Source organism: Octodon degus, unplaced genomic scaffold (assembly GCF_000260255.1).
Source record: "Octodon degus isolate 3935 unplaced genomic scaffold, OctDeg1.0 scaffold00163, whole genome shotgun sequence".
Taxonomy (NCBI): Eukaryota; Metazoa; Chordata; class Mammalia; order Rodentia; family Octodontidae; genus Octodon; species Octodon degus.
This window is the reverse complement of record NW_004524739.1, coordinates 5240602-5259315: the sequence shown is the minus strand read 5'-3', so window position 1 is coordinate 5259315 and position 18714 is coordinate 5240602. Positions and strand designations below refer to the sequence as shown.

General features: G+C 50.7%; 1 protein-coding gene across 3 annotated transcripts in view; it reads left to right on the top strand.

The window, feature by feature from the left end:
• Col16a1 (collagen type XVI alpha 1 chain) overlaps positions 1 to 12581 on the top strand; it is a 49923-nt gene extending 37342 nt beyond the window's left edge. For 2 of the 3 annotated variants that reach the window (XM_023703051.1, XM_023703050.1), the window contains 15 exons: positions 1156 to 1227; positions 1403 to 1456; positions 2435 to 2479; positions 2718 to 2762; positions 3024 to 3077; positions 3369 to 3422; positions 5537 to 5587; positions 5927 to 6016; positions 7586 to 7621; positions 8700 to 8744; positions 9820 to 10008; positions 10345 to 10411; positions 11149 to 11325; positions 11484 to 11561; positions 12318 to 12581. In XM_023703051.1, the coding sequence (XP_023558819.1) occupies positions 1156 to 1227; positions 1403 to 1456; positions 2435 to 2479; positions 2718 to 2762; positions 3024 to 3077; positions 3369 to 3422; positions 5537 to 5587; positions 5927 to 6016; positions 7586 to 7621; positions 8700 to 8744; positions 9820 to 10008; positions 10345 to 10411; positions 11149 to 11325; positions 11484 to 11561; positions 12318 to 12520 (1260 nt within the window). In that variant the 3' untranslated portion in view covers positions 12521 to 12581. The remainder of the gene's footprint in view (positions 1 to 1155; positions 1228 to 1402; positions 1457 to 2434; positions 2480 to 2717; positions 2763 to 3023; positions 3078 to 3368; positions 3423 to 5536; positions 5588 to 5926; positions 6017 to 7585; positions 7622 to 8699; positions 8745 to 9819; positions 10009 to 10344; positions 10412 to 11148; positions 11326 to 11483; positions 11562 to 12317) is intronic. The other variant, XM_023703052.1, reaches the window with a different exon arrangement.
• Positions 12582 to 18714: the final 6133 nt, after the last annotated feature.

Sequence of the window (18714 nt, the reverse complement as noted above, 5' to 3'; positions counted from 1 at the left end):
GCCCTTTTCTGGCCAGGCTGGTTATTGCAGAGAATCCCAAACGTGGTTCTCCTTCCGGATGCTCAATGGAGCTGACTTGGGTGGGGCAGTGCTGACCCCTCCTGGTAACCATTGGCATTGCAGGACCCCAGAGCTTTTCCGGTCCACGCCTCTCTGCCACACCCACAGCTGCCCATCTGTGGAAGCCCCCCCCCCCGCCCCCCGGGGGTGGGGAGCGTTCAGCAGCCCTTCCCGCTAAGCCTCTTGCCACCCCCTCCTTCACACGCCTGTTCTCATCACTCTCCTGCTTTGAACCTTCAAGGACTCTCCAGTGTTTTCACACTTTATTTTATAGTCCTGAGCCTTTCACACAGAAAAGATTATATAAAACAGTCTGCAAAACAGATACAAGTGAAGCCTCTCTGGCTAAGAAGAGTGTAAGGGTCTTGGAGTTCCACCTTCCGGATCCCCGCTACTTCACACCCCCAGCTCTGAGGCTCTCACGGGAGTGCACGGGGCTCTGAGGAGTGCACTTTGAAGCTGCTAGCCCGTTTGATAAAGCTTTGCCTAGCACTCCCAGCCCTTCTCAGTCAAGCTCCACCTCCTCCAGCCTTCTGCTGGCCTAGCACACGGGCCCTGAAACCCTGGCCATGTAGGAGGTGACTGCTTGTAAAGCTTTATCCTTCTCCAGGTTCTCTCTTACAGGTCCCCTTCCCCTCTACCTGGCCAACTCCACACATCTGTCAGGGTCTTTTCCCTGGCCCAACCTGTTAAGAGCCCCTGTCTCCTCCCAGTCCATAGTCCCTTGTTCCTGTGGAGTGCAGAGACCGCTGCATTGCCCTGGGCAGTGGGCCTGTAGCTCTTGCTAGGCTGGGGGCTCCTGAAATACAGGGCCTCCCCATCTTTTCCCCTTGGGGCCTCAATGCCCACATATGTAGCCCATGGTCTGAAGAGCCCTGTCGTTTCCCACAGAGCAGTGAGGAGAGAGGGCAGCTTTGCAGATGAAGGCATACTCTTGGGCAGACAGTGTATGCAATATCAGGTCAGGACAGAACTGGAACTAGGAGCCAGATGTCCTGATTTTCAAGAGACCCCAGAACCCTTGGCCCAGAGCCATCTCCAAGGCAGGGGCAAGGCCGTGCTCCTACTAACTTTGTTGGGGGTGCTGATTTCCAGGGCAGTGAAGGAATTCGAGGCCCAACAGGATTGCCTGGTCCCACTGGGCCACCGGGACCTCCTGGAATCCAGGTGAGTGGATACCCTCTGCCCGGCCAGCCTGGCTGGCTGTGTGTGTGTGGTTGTATGGGCCTGGGGATGGGGGGGTGGGTTAAGAGTTGGGTGAGTGGAGAACAGAGTGGAGGGGCTGAGCGGGGGCTCTCACCTGGGGTCTGGCACAGCGTAAGAAATGCCTCTCCCGTTGCAGGGCCCTGCAGGGCTGGACGGCCTGGATGGGAAGGACGGCAAGCCTGGCGTGAGGGTGAGATGGTGGCCAGGAGGGCGGCCTCCTTTCTCTCCTCCCTTCTCCAAAGAACAGAGTCAAGAGAGCCCCAATAAAGGAGCTTAAAGGAGCCCTCATGTCCAAACTCCTCTTAAGCCGTCTTCTGCCAGCCACCCCCCACCTCCCTGTTGACACCAGAGGCCCTTGGCTTCTTAGTTCCTGTGTCCCTACCCAGGTTATCTGGGCCTCACCACGAGCAGGACAGTGACAGGGATTTTTTTTGTTTTGTTTTGTTTTTGTTTTTGGTGGAACCAGGGATTGAACTCAGACCCTTGCGCTTGCCAGGCAAGCAGTTATTCTACTGAGCTATCTCCCGGGCCCGGACAGGGATGTGTTTATATCAAGAAACTCAGGCAACTAAGAAACCAGACTGTGCTACAGCAAGGATCAGACTGCTGGATGTGGTGGTGCCTACCTGTAATCCCAGCTCTTCAGGAGGCTGAAGCAGGGAGCTCATGAAACCAGCCTGGGCAGCCTCAAATAGAATAAAAAGGGCTGTAGCTCAGTGGGAAAGTGTGTGGATAGCATAGAAGAGGCCCTGAGTTAAATCTTCAGTACTGTCTAAAAATAAAAAAAAATAAAAAAATAAAAAAAAAAAGGGGGGGAGGAATCAGGCTACAGACAGGGAAAGTCTCGAGCAAGCCCTGCTTCCCTGGGTCAGGTTTTGCAGAGAAATCTGAAAGGATGAGGCCATAGCAAAAACTGAATATTAAGATCAACACCTTTTTGTACTTAAAAGAAAGAAAACTGAGGCCCAGCTTGGATGTTACTTCACTCAGGGTCTGCTGCCAGTTGGAGACGGCACCAGGCTCTGGTTCCCGCCTCCGCTCTGTGACTTTCCTACCTGCCATCCTGGGGTGGTCAGGAGGGCCTGGGCTGGGGGAGGGAAGGCCGTGATGAATAAACTGGATTCAGGCTGAACCAAACTCCTGTCTTAATGCCCATCTCTTTCCCTAGGGAGACCCTGGTCCTCCTGGCCCCCCTGGACTCATGGGACCCCCAGTAAGTTGAGCCACAAGAGTAAACTGAGCCACAGCCAGGAGTTGGTGGCTCCAAGGCCCTCAGGGTGGGCAGCTACAGTCTTTGCCTGGGGGGGGGGGCAGCCCAATCCCTGCAAAGCCTCACACACCAAGCTGTGACTTTGGATTGGCTCCATTTTTTTTTTTTTAACCTGAGGAAGGAGGGAGGTGGGGCCCGCTGGCTGAACTGAGGGATCTGTTGCTTCTGCTTTTCCTCCCAGGGCTTCAAAGGGAAAACAGGACATCCTGGCCTCCCAGGACCCAAGGTAATGGGGTCTTCTGCCAAGCGTGTTTTCTTTGCTATCCTCTGACCTGACCGTCGGCAGACATAGAAGCCCAGCCTAGGTGGAGATGCCACACAGCTCTGGCTGAGACAGCCCAGCATCTGAACCTCCTAAGGCCTCTGAGGCCTGGCAGACTAGGTTGGGGCTTTGCCTTCTACCAGCCTGAGGGCACCTGGAGCCTCTGGCAGGGCCCCTTGACTTAGCATGGTGTCACCAGGCTCAGGCTGGCCCTCTCTCTTCTAGGGTGACTGTGGCAAACCAGGGCCCCCTGGCAGCAATGGCCGGCCAGGCGCAGAGGTGAGGCCCAGTGATTGTGTGCAGCGCTGCTGTTATGAGACCTCGGGCTCAGCTAAGGCTGCGATACAGCTGCGTCCTTCTGCTCACTGCCAAAGCAGCTGTCTTCTTGATCTTCTGGAGCGAAGTTGAACCCATCACCGCACACCTTGAACCTTCTCAACTGTCCCCTCCCTAGAGGATTCTGGGTCCCACAACCTTGAAGGCCTCCTGCTCTGCTCAGCCCTCTCCCACCTGGCAACCACATGTGTGCATGCCAGTGTGGGTCACCTTTTCCTTTTCTACCTCCTATAGGGTGAGCCTGGTGCCATGGGACCCCAGGGACGACCGGGACCCCCCGGCCATATTGTGAGTAAACCACTTTTGTCTTTCCCTCTCAGTTAGGATTCTCTTGTAGTGGAGGGGAGAGGGCAAACCAGTGCCTGGCCTGGAAGCACCAGCCCCAGGAGCTGCTCTGACCATGCAGAGATACAAGGGGCTTTGGGCTCACCCAGCTAAGAGTTTTTCCAGCTTTCCACTGCCCTCTTCTTTTCTGGGCACACACAAGTTCATGTGTCAGACAAAGGGCATTCAGTTAATCAACAAATAATTATTGAGCACCTGCTCCATACCAGGCATTGTTCCAAGCATTGGGGTGACAGCAGTGAGCCAGAGAGACAAGGTCCCCTGATCTCATGGAGCATTGACACAAGGATAGCAAACAAATTAACTCGGAAGCACTGAGCAGTGATGTGCTGTCATAGAGGGGCATGGGAGGTGATTTTAGAGGAGCCCTAGCTAGACAAGTGACATCCACCCTGAGGCCTGCATACAAGGAGGAGATAACTAACTACTGAGCAGCCTGAGACAAGAATCCCAGGCAGGGGGGCGGTGGCTGACACAGAGAGCCAAGGGTCCATGCAGCAGAGCTCGGTGTGCTTGAAGAACCCCAAGAAGGTCATCATGGCTGGAGTATAGCTTGAAAAAGACACAAGGGCACAAGTGGGACCAGAAGGCTGAGCTCTGAGAAGGGCTAAGGAGATGCTGTAGGCCCTCAACAGGCCACTCAGGAGAGTGGGGACAACAGGCACAGGGAAGCAGTGGAGGGAGGACTCAGAGTAGACTGGGATGTGTTTGGAGGTATGGTAGAGAGGGGGATCAAGAATGACGCCCGTGCCTGCGTTTGGCTTGGGCAACTGGGTAAGTAGGTGGTGCGTTTACTGCAATAGTGAGACTTGGAGAGAACATTTATTAAGCAATAATGAATTTTCCATCTACTTTACTCATCAGGAACACAGAGGACTGCCAATTGGTGCCTTTGATCAGTGTGACGGCACCAAGCTGATAGGGCTCTGGAGAAAGCAAATGCGCTGGCATTTTATTGCAGCCCGATTGGGGCTGGCAGTGTAATTTTCAGGAGGTTTTTGGAAATGCTAAAAATAGCTCATGACCAAAAAAAAGAACTGTTAAATTCCCGTCACCTTTTTTATGCATCTCAAGGGGTCCTGAGGCCCTGTGCTGGGCACCCCAAATCTAGCCTAGGCCCTCTTCACATTATGAATGAAAGCAGTTGCACACTCTCAAATTGTAGCCTCCATGGAGACTGACTCCTTGGGGGCTAGGATGAAGGGGTACAGGGCTAGGATGAAGGGATACAGGATTCCTCTTCTCACCCCTGCCTGTCCAGCCCAGGTCCCCTGATGTGCAATGATTCCCAGGGCTGGATATTTCTACCTAGGAGTCTCAGATGAGTAGAACAGGGGTCATAGCTTCTGGAATTTTCCATCTGGAAGTATGGAAGAATGTGCTCTGAGAGAGAATTGAGTGCCTTAGGGTTCAGAAACAATGTCACCAACCAGGGAGGTGGCACTTGAGCTGCACTTCCATGCAAGGATGTGGGCCATCAGAGATAGGGCAGTCCTGGCACTGGCAGGAGAGAGCATTCCAGGAAGCTGGAGGACCATTGCACCCCAGGACCACTGTTGGGATAGGACCAAGTGACTGGGGATAGGACCTGAGTGCTGGCCACAGAGCTCTGAGTGTATGTTATGGTTGGTGCTGAGGCGCGGCCCTTTTTTGCTGCTGCACAGACTCTGGTTCCTGGTCTTCCCACCTCTGTAGAATAGCAGGAAGTAGGGTTGGTCATCTATAGGGAAGGAGGGTCTTCAGTAGGCTTTGAGCCAGTAGCTGGTTCTCTCTGGCCTTTGCCCTCTGCCTGCAGCACCCACACTCTCTCCCCATGCAGCTGCAGGTGCCCCATTCAGCAGACAGTACCCCGGAGGGTCCTGTGTGCTCAGGTCTCCCAGGCCTCTGCGGTGGGCACAGATCTTCTGGCAGAAGCTCAAGTACAAGACCAGAAAGGAAGGGTTTCAGGCAGAGAATGCAGCTGGTGGAGTTTAGGACCTGCTCCAGCTGACAGCCCTCTTTCCCCAGGGGCTTATCATTACAGTCTGTTTCCACCCCACTGACTCTGTGCTCTGCAGGGGCCTCAGGGGCCTCCAGGCCAGCCTGGTCCAGCTGGGATCTCTGCGGTGGTGAGTGACACTTCCTCCTCCTCCTCCCTCCCAAGAGCGCTGCCCTGCTCTGCAGTGAACTCCTTCTGGGGGAAGCCAGAGGGAAACAGAGTAGCTGGTCTCCGTCTCCCTTCCTCTCTGATGCCAGCTTCATGCCTCCAGTGATCCTTCTGGGATGTGGTGGAGGAAGCCAGTGAGGGTTGGAGGCCATCCGAGGGCTCTGCTGCACATTCAGGCCATGTCACCTGCTCCTCTGGGGCCTGGGAGGTGGAAGACACAGTCCCTGGCACGTGGAGTGTCTACATCTAGCTACACGGAATCCAAAGCTTCCCGCACCCCACAAGCCTTCCTATTCCCTAGGGCATGAAAGGAGACCGAGGAACTTCTGGAGAAAGGGGCCCAGCAGGTATTCCAGGCCAGCCTGGCCCACCCGGACACCCTGGCCCCCCGGTAAGGAAGGCCCACAGCCTACAAAACACAGGCTGGGGAAAGGGTCAGCTAGCTTGGCCAGTTGGGTGCAGCACTGCAGACCTGGCCTCCAGGAAAGGAGAGAGAGGAATTAGAAGGGTGAGATGTCAGCATGGGGCTGCACCTGAGGATCAGGTGGGGTCAGAGAGACAGACCCGCAAGCCAGGGCCTTGCCAGTGGCACGCAAAATCACTGCCTCTGCCAGTGCACCCTGAGCCCAATGGACAGCTCGCTGCTAAGTACCAAACAGGAGCCTCAGGCCTTGTTCTGCCCTTGGCCTGCCCCAGGAGAGCTTGTCAGTAACCATACAAAGTCTAAAAGTGTCTGGAAGCCAGAAGTGCAGTGTCACTGCTGTAACTGTCTGAGCTGCTCAGAAACCATGACTTTGTGTCAGCCTGTGTTTAGCACCATGAACAATGCTAAGCTTGGCCACTCAGCAAGGCTGAATGGTGAACTAAGTACTTGATTTTTTTTTTTTTTTTTTTTCTTTTTGAGATAGGGTCCTGCTATGCAGTTCAGGCTGGCCTGGAGCTCACTTTGTGGCCCAGGCTGGACTTGAACTCATAATGATCCTACTGCCTCAGCCTCCCAAGTGCTGGGATTACAGGCATGTGCCATCATACCTGGCTCACAATTTAACTTCTTAACCAGTCTATAAAGCTCTTTCAAAAACTCCCCACAGGTGGACTATATCAGGTGGAACTGATTGCTAGTCTCAGGACTTTTCCTTCCCAAAGTTTCCTGGGTAAGCCCAGGTGGAGCCCCAGGTTTTCTAGCCCCATCAGGGTGCTTCCCATAAAGCAGACTAGACTTGCCTCTGGGGAGAGGAGCAATGGCCCTGGGGCTTGCAGCTTGGGATGGGAGTGACTGATTCCAGCTACTCGGCCCATGTGCCAGGAAGGCCTAGGGCCACTGCTCCTGCTCACTCTGACACCTGCGAAGTGCTCTGGACAGGTGGTTCCTACCCTGACCAAGGAGGTGGCATTTGATCTGTGCTCAGAGATAGGATGTGGGCCTCCAAGGGATAGGTCCTCAGAAGCCCTCAGGGCCTCCCAGAAGGATCTTCTGCTTGCCACACAGTCACAGATTCCAGAAGGGGGGTGGGCTAGATGGCAGCCTGTCTGGTCCCTGCAAGGAAGCTGGTGCACGCGTGCCCTGCAGATCTTACTGAGGGCAGAGGCTCATAGTTCCTGTGTTCCTTCAGGGTTATACAAGGTGCTTGGATCTCAAGTAAAGATGCCAGAGGCCGGGGAGATGGCTCAGTGGAATAAGTGCTTGCCTGGCAAGTGCAGGGGCCTGAGTTCAATCCCCGGTTCTGCAAAAAAACAAACAAACAAACAAACAAACAAACAAACCCAAAAAACAAAACAAAAACAAAAACAGAACCAAGTAAAGATGCTGTCAGCTGGGCTTGGGGAGTTGGACTATGGGTTGTCTGGGGGTGAGGGCAGTAGGGTTACGGTGCCCTGGGAGAACAGGGGGCTGGTGGGTGAGGTGAGTGAGGCCAAGGGGCTCAGAGCTCACCAAATCCACCTTGCTGTCTATCCACAGGGTGAACCTGGTTCAGATGGAGCCACTGGCAAAGAGGTACTGTGGTGCTGGTGTCCTTCCCCATAGGGGGCAGTTCTTCATCCCTGCTGGCCCTGGTCCTTCTTTATTCATTCAATGAGCTCTCCTGTGTACTCAGACTATCTCTGGACAGGGTTCGTATCCATAGCCTCGACAGATGTGAATGCAGCCAAATTCACAAAGAACTGTATCCGCAGAGAACATACGCAGACATTTTTCTCGTCTTCGTCCTCGACATGATGCAGTAACATGATTATTTGTATGTCATTTACGCGTTACTAGGCAATATATACAATCTAGACATGACTTAAAGTATACCAGAAGATGTGCATGGGGGGCTGGGAAGATAGCTCAGTAGAATAAGCGCTTGCCTGGCAAGCACTAGGGCCTGAGTTCAATCCCTGGTTCCACACACACAAAAAAAGATGTGTATAGGGTTTACCCAAATATTACACCGTTTCAAGCAAGGGACTGAAGCTCCCATGGATTTGGGCTTCCATGCAAGGCCTGTGCCCTGTGGATGCTGAGGGAAGACTGTAGAGGAAACTGGTAGCTCTTACCATGCCAGGGAAAGGCACTGGAGGCCAGTGGACAAGAACAGTGGGAAGACTTGTTCCACACATTTTGTTTATACCTGGTCAAAAAGATATGGTAATGGGAACAAACTCCAAACAATCATTCCCCAGGCACCAACTCTTGCCAGACCCTCCACTATGCTAGACTGGCCTCTCTTTTTTTGGTGGTGGTGGGGGGATAGTGGGAATCAAACTCAGGACCTTGCGCTTGCCAGGCAGGCGCTGTGTTGCTGAGCTCTATCCCCAGCCTCCTAGACTGGCCTCTGATTCTGGCTTCCTTTCATCTGTGATGAGGGACCCAGTCAACATGATCCAAGAAGGCCATGCCTCAGGGGACATCCTGTTCCCTTCTAGCTGTCACCCTTTGTTGGCAGAAAGACTGACATCCTTTTTCATTCAGCCCAGCAACACAAGGGCCTAGGGCTGAGGAAAGTGATCGGAGCTGTACCACCTCACAGGTCCTCCCTAGAGGCCTTAGCAGTGCTGCTCAGACCTGACTCCTGACTTTTACTTTCTTCTAGGGACCCCCTGGGAAACAGGGGATGTATGGACTTCCTGGTCCAAAGGTGAGTCGGGCACTGGCTGGGCAGGAAAGGAGACGCTTATGAGCTTACCCAGCTCCAAAAGAGGATAGTAGCTCTGGGAGACATGGGACGGCCAGTAGGCAGGAGGAAGGACACAGAGCCTGGGGCAACTGCACCTCTGAATAGCCCTCCCCCAGGGCCACTCCAGGGTTTTTCACCCTGCTTGGGGAATGAAAATCTCTTCTTTTCATTCCCCAAGCCTGTTTGGTTCTTGTTCCCATTCCAGGTCCTTTGTCCTGGCCTTTGGGAAACAGAGGTCCCTCCACAGTGTTGCTCCCTGAAGTCTAGTCACACCAACACTAAAGTAGGACAAGTTTTATAGAACAAAACACAGTACTGTGGCAGCTCTGAGCAGGGGAGCGCTCAGCTCTGCCTGGGGGCAAGGCAAGGAGGCTGCATAAAGAGCAGGCACAAAAAAAAAAAAAAAAAAAAAGAGCAAGCACAGTTGGGCAGAGTGGCCCACCCCTGTAATCCCAACACTGTGGGAGGCTGAGGCAGGAAGATTGCTAGTATGAACCCAGTCTGGGCAACTTAGCAAGACTGTATCTTAAAATAAAAAGGCTGGGATAAAGCTTGCTGCAGAACCCACAGGTTAAGTCCCCTGTATTGCAAAACACAAAACCAGGAGCACTTCAACCAAAGAGGAGAAGTGTGCTGGATGGAGATGAGGAGAGGACCTTCTAGACAGGGAGGACTCAGACAGCATGGCAAAATCAGAACTGCAAGCAGCAAAGGCTGGTTGGGGCAGTTTGGGGGCAGGGAGATGAGGCTGAGGAAGTGAGGGCCAGGACAGTGTCATGAGTGGTCTTGCATGCCTGGCAAGGAAGTGAGCCTTTATTCTTAGGGCACATGGGAATCACCGGGTTTCTGTAGGGAGTAAAAGAGACCTGCTCTGGTGGCAGTGAGGCTGCACAGCCTGTGGCATGATGCACACAGTTCAGAGAGAGATTCTGGAGACCTGGTGGAGCACAGAGAGGAAGGGGTCAACTGCTGGGACATTGTGACATGTCCTTGATGGCAGTTGGTGATGCTGGACTGTGACTTCTTATCCTTGAAGGGTGACCCAGGACCTGCAGGACAGAAGGGCCAGGCAGGAGAGAAGGGGAGATCTGGCATACCAGGCGGGCCCGGCAAGAGTGGCTCCATGGGTCCTATAGGGCCACCAGGCCCTGCAGGAGAGAGAGGCCACCCTGGATCCCCAGGACCCCCAGGCAGCCCTGGATTGCCTGGTGTGCCCGGGTCCATGGTAAGAGGAGGCGGGCAGCTGTGATCATGTGGGGTAGGATATGGGTGGCTTTAGAAGCACCTGCTGACATTCTTCAGAAGAAAGTATAACTCTGGGATAGGTGGCTCTTCGCTGTGTGGGGAGGTGGGGACGTAGGACCCCCCCCCCAATAAACTGTTCTTCAGCCTGAAATGCTTTGTACCATTTGGAAGCAGGTAGGATTTTGGATCAAGAACTCACGGGCGGCTCCTGGGAGCTTTGGCCTCCTCCCTATCCTTTTTTCCATAAAGTCTGTTCCCAGAGGAAAGCACCAACCTTGCAAGTATAATGGAGGCAGGTTTCCTTCTTTTTCCTCAGGGAGACTTGGTGAATTATGATGAAATCAAGAGGTTCATCAGACAAGAGATCATTAAGATGTTTGATGGTAATTGGCAGCTGGCTGGGTGGCAGTGGGTGCTGCATGCCCATCCCAGCTACTTCTGTACCCGGGCCCGGCCTCATTTGCCTTAAAACTTTGGTGTCCTCCCTTCTATACCCCATTTGTGGGGGTTAGGGGGACAAGCATCTGTTCAATTATCCATCAGCCCTTCCTTGTCATCTGCTCTGTTCAGATATAAAATGATTCCCTCCTGCCCTCCCAAGCAAAGGAGGTTGACAAGAAAATTGATCTCATATGAGCCTGCAGGGAGCAAGCGCTAAGCAGAGGCCCGAGCGGCAGCTAGAAGATGGCTGCTGCTGGGGTTTGTTCTAAGCTTTGCTTTTTTCCTCTGCTTATTTGCTCATCCAGTGTTGGTGTGCTGGGACCTGGGGTGGGGGGCGTGTGGGCCCTGCGCTGGAGCAGCTGGGCAACCTGCTGGGGCAGGAGAACTTGCATGCCAAGTGGTGCAGCCTGGACTTTATTCCAAAGCCAGTGGCAAAGCAATAAAGGATGTTAAAGCAGAGAGATGCCAAAATGAGATCTGTGTGTTCAGAAGTTCTCTGTGGAAAGGCATGTGGAGACCAGGGCCTGGGACACCTCTTAGGAGACCAGCCTCTGTCTGTGTTCCTTGTCCAGATAGCCTTCTGAACAAAGGCCATTCCATGATGGTGCATGTCCACAGCCTCTGTAGTCACTCTGCGTCCCTGGGGTACCCTGTGAATGGTCCTCGTCTTTTCTTACAGATAGGATGGCTTACTACACTTCCAGGATGCAGTTCCCTATGGAGATGGCTGCAGCTCCAGGGCGGCCAGGGCCCCCCGGGAAGGATGGTGCTCCAGGGCGGCCGGGTGCTCCAGGATCGCCTGGGCTCCCTGGTCAGATTGGCAGAGAAGGACGCCAGGGCTTACCAGGAATGAGAGGTAGTGTCTATATCTTCTTGGGGGGCTGGCCTGAGAACTATATGTTGGTTGTGAATATGGTGTGTGTGTGTGTGTGTGTGTGTGTGTGTGTGTGTGTGTGTGTGTCTCTGTCACTTTTCTACTCAAGGATAAGATTTATTTTCTTCCTATTATTTTAGGATTGCCTGGAACCAAAGGTGAAAAGGGGGACACCGGTGTTGGCATTGCAGGAGAAAATGGTCTCCCTGGCCCCCCAGGTAGGAAAGCTGTATGTTTGAGACCCTGAATCCAGATCAGCAGAGACCACCTGTCTTTATGTTCCTTCAACACCATAGTTGTATAGAACTCCAAATAACTATAGTGTAGGCCAATCAGCACCATTAGAGTAATGTCACTGGATCAGGGCACTCTGCTAGGGCTTGGGGGCAGTGGTGGGGAAGATTCATTATTCACCCCAAGTCCTAAGCTGGGCGGGCATGAGATGGTGGGAGAGAGCTGCATGTGGTCAGGGCCGGAACCTGAGTTCAAATCCCGCTCAGCATCTCCTGGCTGTGTAGTCAGGCTAAGGATTAAGGTCACCACGACCCAGTTCCTGTGAGCCAAGGCTTCCCTCTGAGGTGCTGTGTGGCTGTGTATCCTTGCAGAGGATGGCCAAAGTCTGATGGCCTGGCTCTGATGTGCAGCTTCACTACTTACATCATGCACAACCTCTGTGCAAGTCCTCCTCCTCAAAATTAGATAGTAGTTCTTTGCTGGGGGGATGGTGTAGACTCAGTGATGAATGCATAAATACTCAGCCCCCTCCTGGCGCACAGAAGTTGTCAATAAAACCAGCGAGTAGCGTGAGCATCATGGCGAGGTCAGTGTGAGGATCCGATCCAGTCTTCGTGAAAACATGTTGTAGCTTGAAAAATATGTGTCAAATGTAAAGTGTTATTTACCACAACCATCATTTCTTCTTTTCTTGTTATCTGGGTCTCCTGAGCTCTCTTTTGTGACTTTCCCCTGCCTAGGTCCTCAAGGGCCTCCCGGATATGGCAAGATGGGTGCTACAGGGCCAATGGGCCAGCAAGGCATTCCTGGTATCCCTGGTCCCCCGGGGCCTGCGGGCCAGCCAGGGAAAGCTGGTCACTGCAACCCCTCAGACTGCTTTGGGGCCATGCCAATGGAGGACCAGTACCCACCCATGAAAAGCATGAAGGGACCTTTTGGCTGAAACAGCCACCTCCCATGAGATGAAGGACTCCATTCGGAATAAATGACCAAAGGTTATAAGACTCTGTGATGGGTTATGAATGTTTATGTTGTTAATGTTGTTGTTGTTTTCAATTGCTGTTAATATTTTTTTAACAATAAAGAAAGAAAACTATCTGCAATCCCACTTCCGCCTGGTGCTGCAGCCACATCTCCCTGGCATCTTCCCTTTCCCATTTGCCCCCGGAGTCCCACATTGGCCCTCCACTAGCTGCAGCCAGCCAGGGAGGTGTGAGAGGCTGCTGCAGAGGATGCCCCAGCCCAGCTTCCCTCTTCAAATGTTTCTGATTCTTCCTTTGGTTCTCTGGACCTGTTTTCTGTCCTCTATGGCACACTTGTCGCAAGTTAGGGATGGAGTATCACTCAACCTCTCCTTTCAAATGAACCCAAAGCGATTTTGAACACCGCACTCCTAGCCAGTGTCTGGTGTCCCACCCACACTCTGCCCACCTTACATCACTCCCTATGATGCAAAGCCAATTTGACTTGCACCTTGGGAGATGCCACCTGGTGCTGAGGTGTGTGCGCCTGCCTGGAAGTCTTTTCAAGCATGCAGACTCTTCTTGATGCTCCAGTAATTCTGTGATTAGAAAACCTGTGCAAACAAGAGGAAAGGTAGGCTCTGGCCCTTGCCTAGGCAACCAGGGAATGCTTCTCTGGGAAATGAGATGGAACCCCCTGCCAGCATGGATGCGTGGCTCTGTCACCCGCTCTCCAGCTTCAGGCAGTGTCTTTCCGGGATGCAAATGACATCTTTTGTTACTCAAATGTGCACGATGCTTTTACGGTGCATCTTAATCTAGGTCTTTGGAAAACAGCTAGTTTGGGTCAGTGAGAAGGGATCACAGGCAAGCACCAATCGGAACTAAGCTTGTGGTCCTCAAAGCCCACTGGGGCTTGGTGACCCGTCTTACTCTCTCCCTACGTAAAGAGGTTACGAAGAAATGAGGAAAGGACATTGAATTGAGCATTACAGAAACATTCCATCTCAAGCGTCCTCCTCCTCTACTTTTTAGATCTCTTGTCCTGATGGGCAGCTGCCTGCCCTGTGGGAAAGCAATAGGGCATATGCAGGGGGACTTCCAAAGAAAGACTTTCATGGGTCCCAGCTTTCTGGAAGGCTTATTCAAGTTGGATAAACTTCAAAGGGATCACAGAGCAGGCTCAAAAATGTACTCTAAGTCTAGATGTTTATCCAAAGTGCCTGAAGCCTTCAAGCTTGCTGTCAAATCTCTCCAAAGCTGGCATTTCCAGCATGTATCTGAGCATTCTCTCCTCTGGTTGACGCCCCAGATTCCAGGAGACTGCTCCAGGAACGGCTTCTCAGAACCTTTGCTGCATTTTCCTGCCAGGGATGGAGGTGTGCTGGTGGTCAGAGGAATGAAGGCAGGCAGACTCCCGAGTCCACCTAAGGGCCTCACATGCTGTTTTTCAATACAGGAAGAGTCAACTCTTCAGGTCTCACCAGCAATTCTCAGTGAATCCTGGTTCTAACTGAAAATGTTACAAAGAAAATTCATCATCTTTGCATGGAAGTAGCAGCTAGGTTTTGGACAGCGGATGAGGACAGATGTTAAAGCGCTCCCACTGGAAGGCCAGCTTCTACTCTCAGCCCAGTCTACAAAGCAAACTGAGGATGGGCCTCGTGATTGGGAGCATGTTGGCACGAACAGAAAGAAGCACAAGCCAGCTGTTGAACTGAGCAGGTTGGCTCTGAAGGCCAGAGGGGGAAATTGCCATGAGGAAACATGAAGCTCACTCCCTCTGAGGGCCACCAGGGAATGGATCCTTAGGGAGGAAATGATGTTTACGCCTTTTCTTCCTGAGTCACATCCGGGCCACTCTTTGGGAAATGTATGACAGGCTAGGCTTAAGCTACCATGATTTCAGTGCTCACCTCCCTGGAATTTGAAATTGCTGTATTTTCTTGGACCATGAAGAACCAGATGGGAAGCTGAATTTTATAGTCTCCTCTTCTGTGGTCAGCAAAAAAAATTCTGTGAATCTTGCTCATCAGTTCAGGAGCTAGGGAAGCTGAAGACAAAAGAAGGAGGGGCACACACCTTCTGCTGTTCTTAGGCAGCCTTTCCACACTCCCACCCTGGTATTCTTCCAGCTTCATTTCTTAGTCTATTCCAGGCTTTGAAGGCAACGCAGAGATCATTCAGATCGACAAAGTCTAACTAGAGGCGCCTATTTCCTCTTCCTACTCTGTGCCAGGAAATGTCCTGGGCTCTGGGGATCCAAGGCAAACTAGACAGATATGGTTCTTGCCCCATGGTATCTGTAGGGAGAGTGGACAGTTAAGCAATTACGATAAAGTGGGATGATGGGGCAGCACCGGGTTCCAGGGGTGTGCATTGCTAGGGGACCTAATGGTGTCTAGAGAGAAAGTGATCGATCCAAGCAGAGGGAACAGCATGTGCCAAGTTCTGAGCTGATTGGGCACAGCAGGCTAGGATGGGACAGAGGGTGGCATGGTTGGATGGCTAAGCACAAGCAGGGAAGACACAGTGGGGCGCCACTGATGGGCTTTACACAAAGGTATTTTGAGTCTGGTTTACCTAATGGGGAGTTTACTGATGGCAATGTGAGGAACAACAGGGATGTCCCTAATTTGAGAATCATTTGCTCTATAAGACGGATAAAATGCTGGGGTGTATTTATCCTGCAGAGAAAAACCCCGAATTTGATGTTTTCTGGAATTTAAATTTTCCTTATTGTCATATTTTCCTGTTGCCACAATTCAACAGAATCTAAGGAGATGCCGTCTTCACAGGCAGCCAGTCTGTCAATCCCTTTTTGTTGCTGTCCTGAATAGTTTATAGGAATAGATCTGAACCAGTGTGCTTGCTCTATGATCCCACATTGGAAGGGGCAGTGTGGCCCAGTTGCCACGTCTGCTGTTCTCACGTTTTGCTTGGTTCTGTGAAAAGCTGCAAATCACTCTCCAATTTACAAAATTCAACTGCAATTTAAATTTCAGAACTGGTTCTAGAGGGAATCAAAGAGAAGTCATTCCATAATAATTAGGTAGGTGTTGGCATTCTTTCTCACAGGAGCCACACAGGAGCCTGGTACTCAGCCAGGAAGCTGTGGGGAGGATGTGTCTCTGAGGGAGGTGATATTTTCCAATGGCCAGGCCTTCCAACACCAAGATCTGTCTCACCTCAGATAGGTCAACCACAGGGCTTCCATGAACTCCGGAAGTTATGAAGGATTGGAATCTAGGTTTTCCTCTTTGGCTAAAACTGAAACAATAACAGGAATGTCCCCACCCACTTTTGTCTGCCTCAGGTAGTTGAGGTTTGGGAAATGAATTGTTTTTCAGTCTTTGGAAGATCCTGAGCTCTCTTTCATCTAGGCTTCTCCAAAATAAACACACCTGGGCCTGCTGCAGGCATAGCCCTGGATGTTGGCTTGGGTTGGTGTCTGGCTGCCTGAACGAATATTTGGATGCCCCTGCCTTCCACATAGCAGATGTCCCACAGAGAGCTCTCTTGAGTCTTTAGCCAGGCATCCGGGATGGGGACAAAGAATTCTCATAGGCAGTGAGTACTCAGCACCTAACACAGCCCAGCGAATCATGGGAACTCAGTAGGCTAATGTGTTTGTGGAATAAATGAATGTGAGTCACATGACCCTCAGCAAGCCGGGTGTCCCTATTTTCTCACAGGCTAATATCCTAAGTACCCTTTAGTGAGCTCTAGCACCACCCCCCCACCTTTGGAACTTCCTTTCTGAGATTTTTCCATTGAAGTCCACCAATATCTTCTGCACTGTGAGGTTATGAAGGTAAAAAAGACATGAAACCTACTATTAAGTATTGAGAGGTTAAAACAGCGTGAACTTGGGTTCAAATCCTGAATTCTCTGGCAAGTGCAGTAGTTTGATTCCTAATACCAAAAAAATAAGAACTGATTCTGCATTTTAAAAAGTCCTGAATTCTCCATTTATCTCTCTCTCTCTCTCTCTCTCTCTCTCTCTCTCTCTCTCTCTTTTTTTTTTTTTTTAAATGGTACCAGGGATGGAACTCAGGACCTTGCACTTGCCAGGCAAGCACTTATTCCACTGAGCTATCTCCCCAGCCCTCCATTTATCCTTTTGATTTAAGGAAGTCATTTAGCTTCTCAGAGCCTCAGCTCCTCAGTATAAATAGGTAGTATTTATTTCAAAAGATCATTGTTAAAAATTAAAGCAATACTTAGCACAATATCTGTTAACATTCAATACATGATAATAATAACCACTAACATTTAATGAATTCATGACAGGTACTATTGGAGGCCCTTCGGGTAGAGAAGTGAATAAAAGAGAAGCCTACCATACTCAATATAACCTTAAAAATGCATGCAAGCAGTGGTATGTTTGTAGATGACTGGAATGTGCATGGGGTAGCCATGTACCTTAGATGTGTGGTGTCCAGGAATTTCCCCATCTCTCCACGAGGTGCTATTTTACCTTAGACCTGGATGACAAGGAGCCGTCCAGTGGAAAGCCAAGGGAATAGTATTCTAGATAGAGGACAGAATAAATCCAAAGACTTGGAATCAGGAATGAGCTCAGTATGTTCCAGGAATGTCAATCAGGCCAGTGTGGGAGGGGTGAGCTGAAGAAGGTAGCAATGGCTGACAGTGAAATTGGTGACGTGGACAGGGTCTGGGTCATGTAGGGCATGAAAATCACAAGTTTAGATTTTGTTATAAATGTGACTGGAAGCTCTTGGAGGAGTTTAGGCCAAGGAGTGATATCATCTGATTCCCATTTCAAGATAATCACTCTGGCTACTCTATGGAGAATGAAGTGTGTGTGGAAAACTCAAAGAGGGGACACTGGCCAGGAGGCTACTGTAGTGAGCTAGGATACAGATGAGGGTGTCCTGGACCAGATAGTGCAGAGAGGAAGAATAAATGCAGGTATATTTTTTAACCACAGTGAATGGAGGTAGGGGAATGAGCTGAGCAACAGATACGGAAGAAACATACTAGGTCTTTTGGCCTGAGAGACTGGGTTTTCTGAAATGGGGACAAATGGGTTTAGGACATGAAAGAGAACTCTTAGACAAAGTAGGATGGAATATGGGAAAGTGGCCAGTATCAAATACAAAAAGAGACTGGCAAGAGTGGCTAACTTTTGAGCTGGATGGGGAAGCTGGGTGAAGGACAGGATTGGAATTGAGGCTGGAAGAACTGGAGATGGAAGGTGAGGGCTACTAGTCCAGGTGAAAAGAGTGATTTGACCATGGTTTGGGGGCATAAACAGGTATAACAAACTCATTTTCTTTGCCTTCTTCCTTCCTTCATGTATATTATTATTTTTAGACAGGGTCTCAGTAAATTGCCCAGACTGACCTCAGACTTGCAATCCTCTTGCCTCAACCCTCCAAAGAGCTAGGATTACAGGCTCTTGGCATGCAACACCACATTTAGAAAATTCATTTTCAAATTTCCAATATATTTATTTCTGACAATTGAGGAAAGCTGACTTAGGTAAAATAACTTGTCCAAGATCATACAGTTAGAAAGTAATAAAATCAATACCCTCCACACCAAAGTAAGAGTGCTGAATAATGAAACTGAGCTCAAGGGGGTTGGGGAGATGGCTCAGTAGAATAAGCGCTTCCCTGGCAAGCGCAAGGGTCTGAGTTCAATCCCCAGTTCCTCAAAGAAAAAAAGAAAGAAAGAAAGAAAGAAAGAAAGAAAGAAAGAAAGAAAGAAAGAGAAAGAAAGAAAGAAAAGAAACTGAGCTCAGGAGAATACTGAGTGGGGCATAGACTGGTGCTGTGAGAAAGATTTAAAAAGTGAGGTTGGGCCAGATTGCAAGGGGCCTGTGATGCCCGGATGAAGTGGCTTTATTTTGCAGATGTAAAGGAGCATGTGTTGCAGGCCATTAGATGGGCAAGCATTAGGATCAGCTCTGTGATTTTGTAAACTGCTAGATTCATAATCCTAAATTATTCATTACTCTATTTATAAAGCACAGTGTTGTCATTGTAGATACTGGGGTATAACAGCAGGCAAAAATGACAAAATCGTGGAAGAATTTAACCAATTAATCAAGTAAACTCTGAAACAAATACTGTATAGGCTTTGAACCTACAGAGGTAAGTATATGTTGAGGTCTTAGGAACCACAAGCTGACTGACTAAGGTGACCA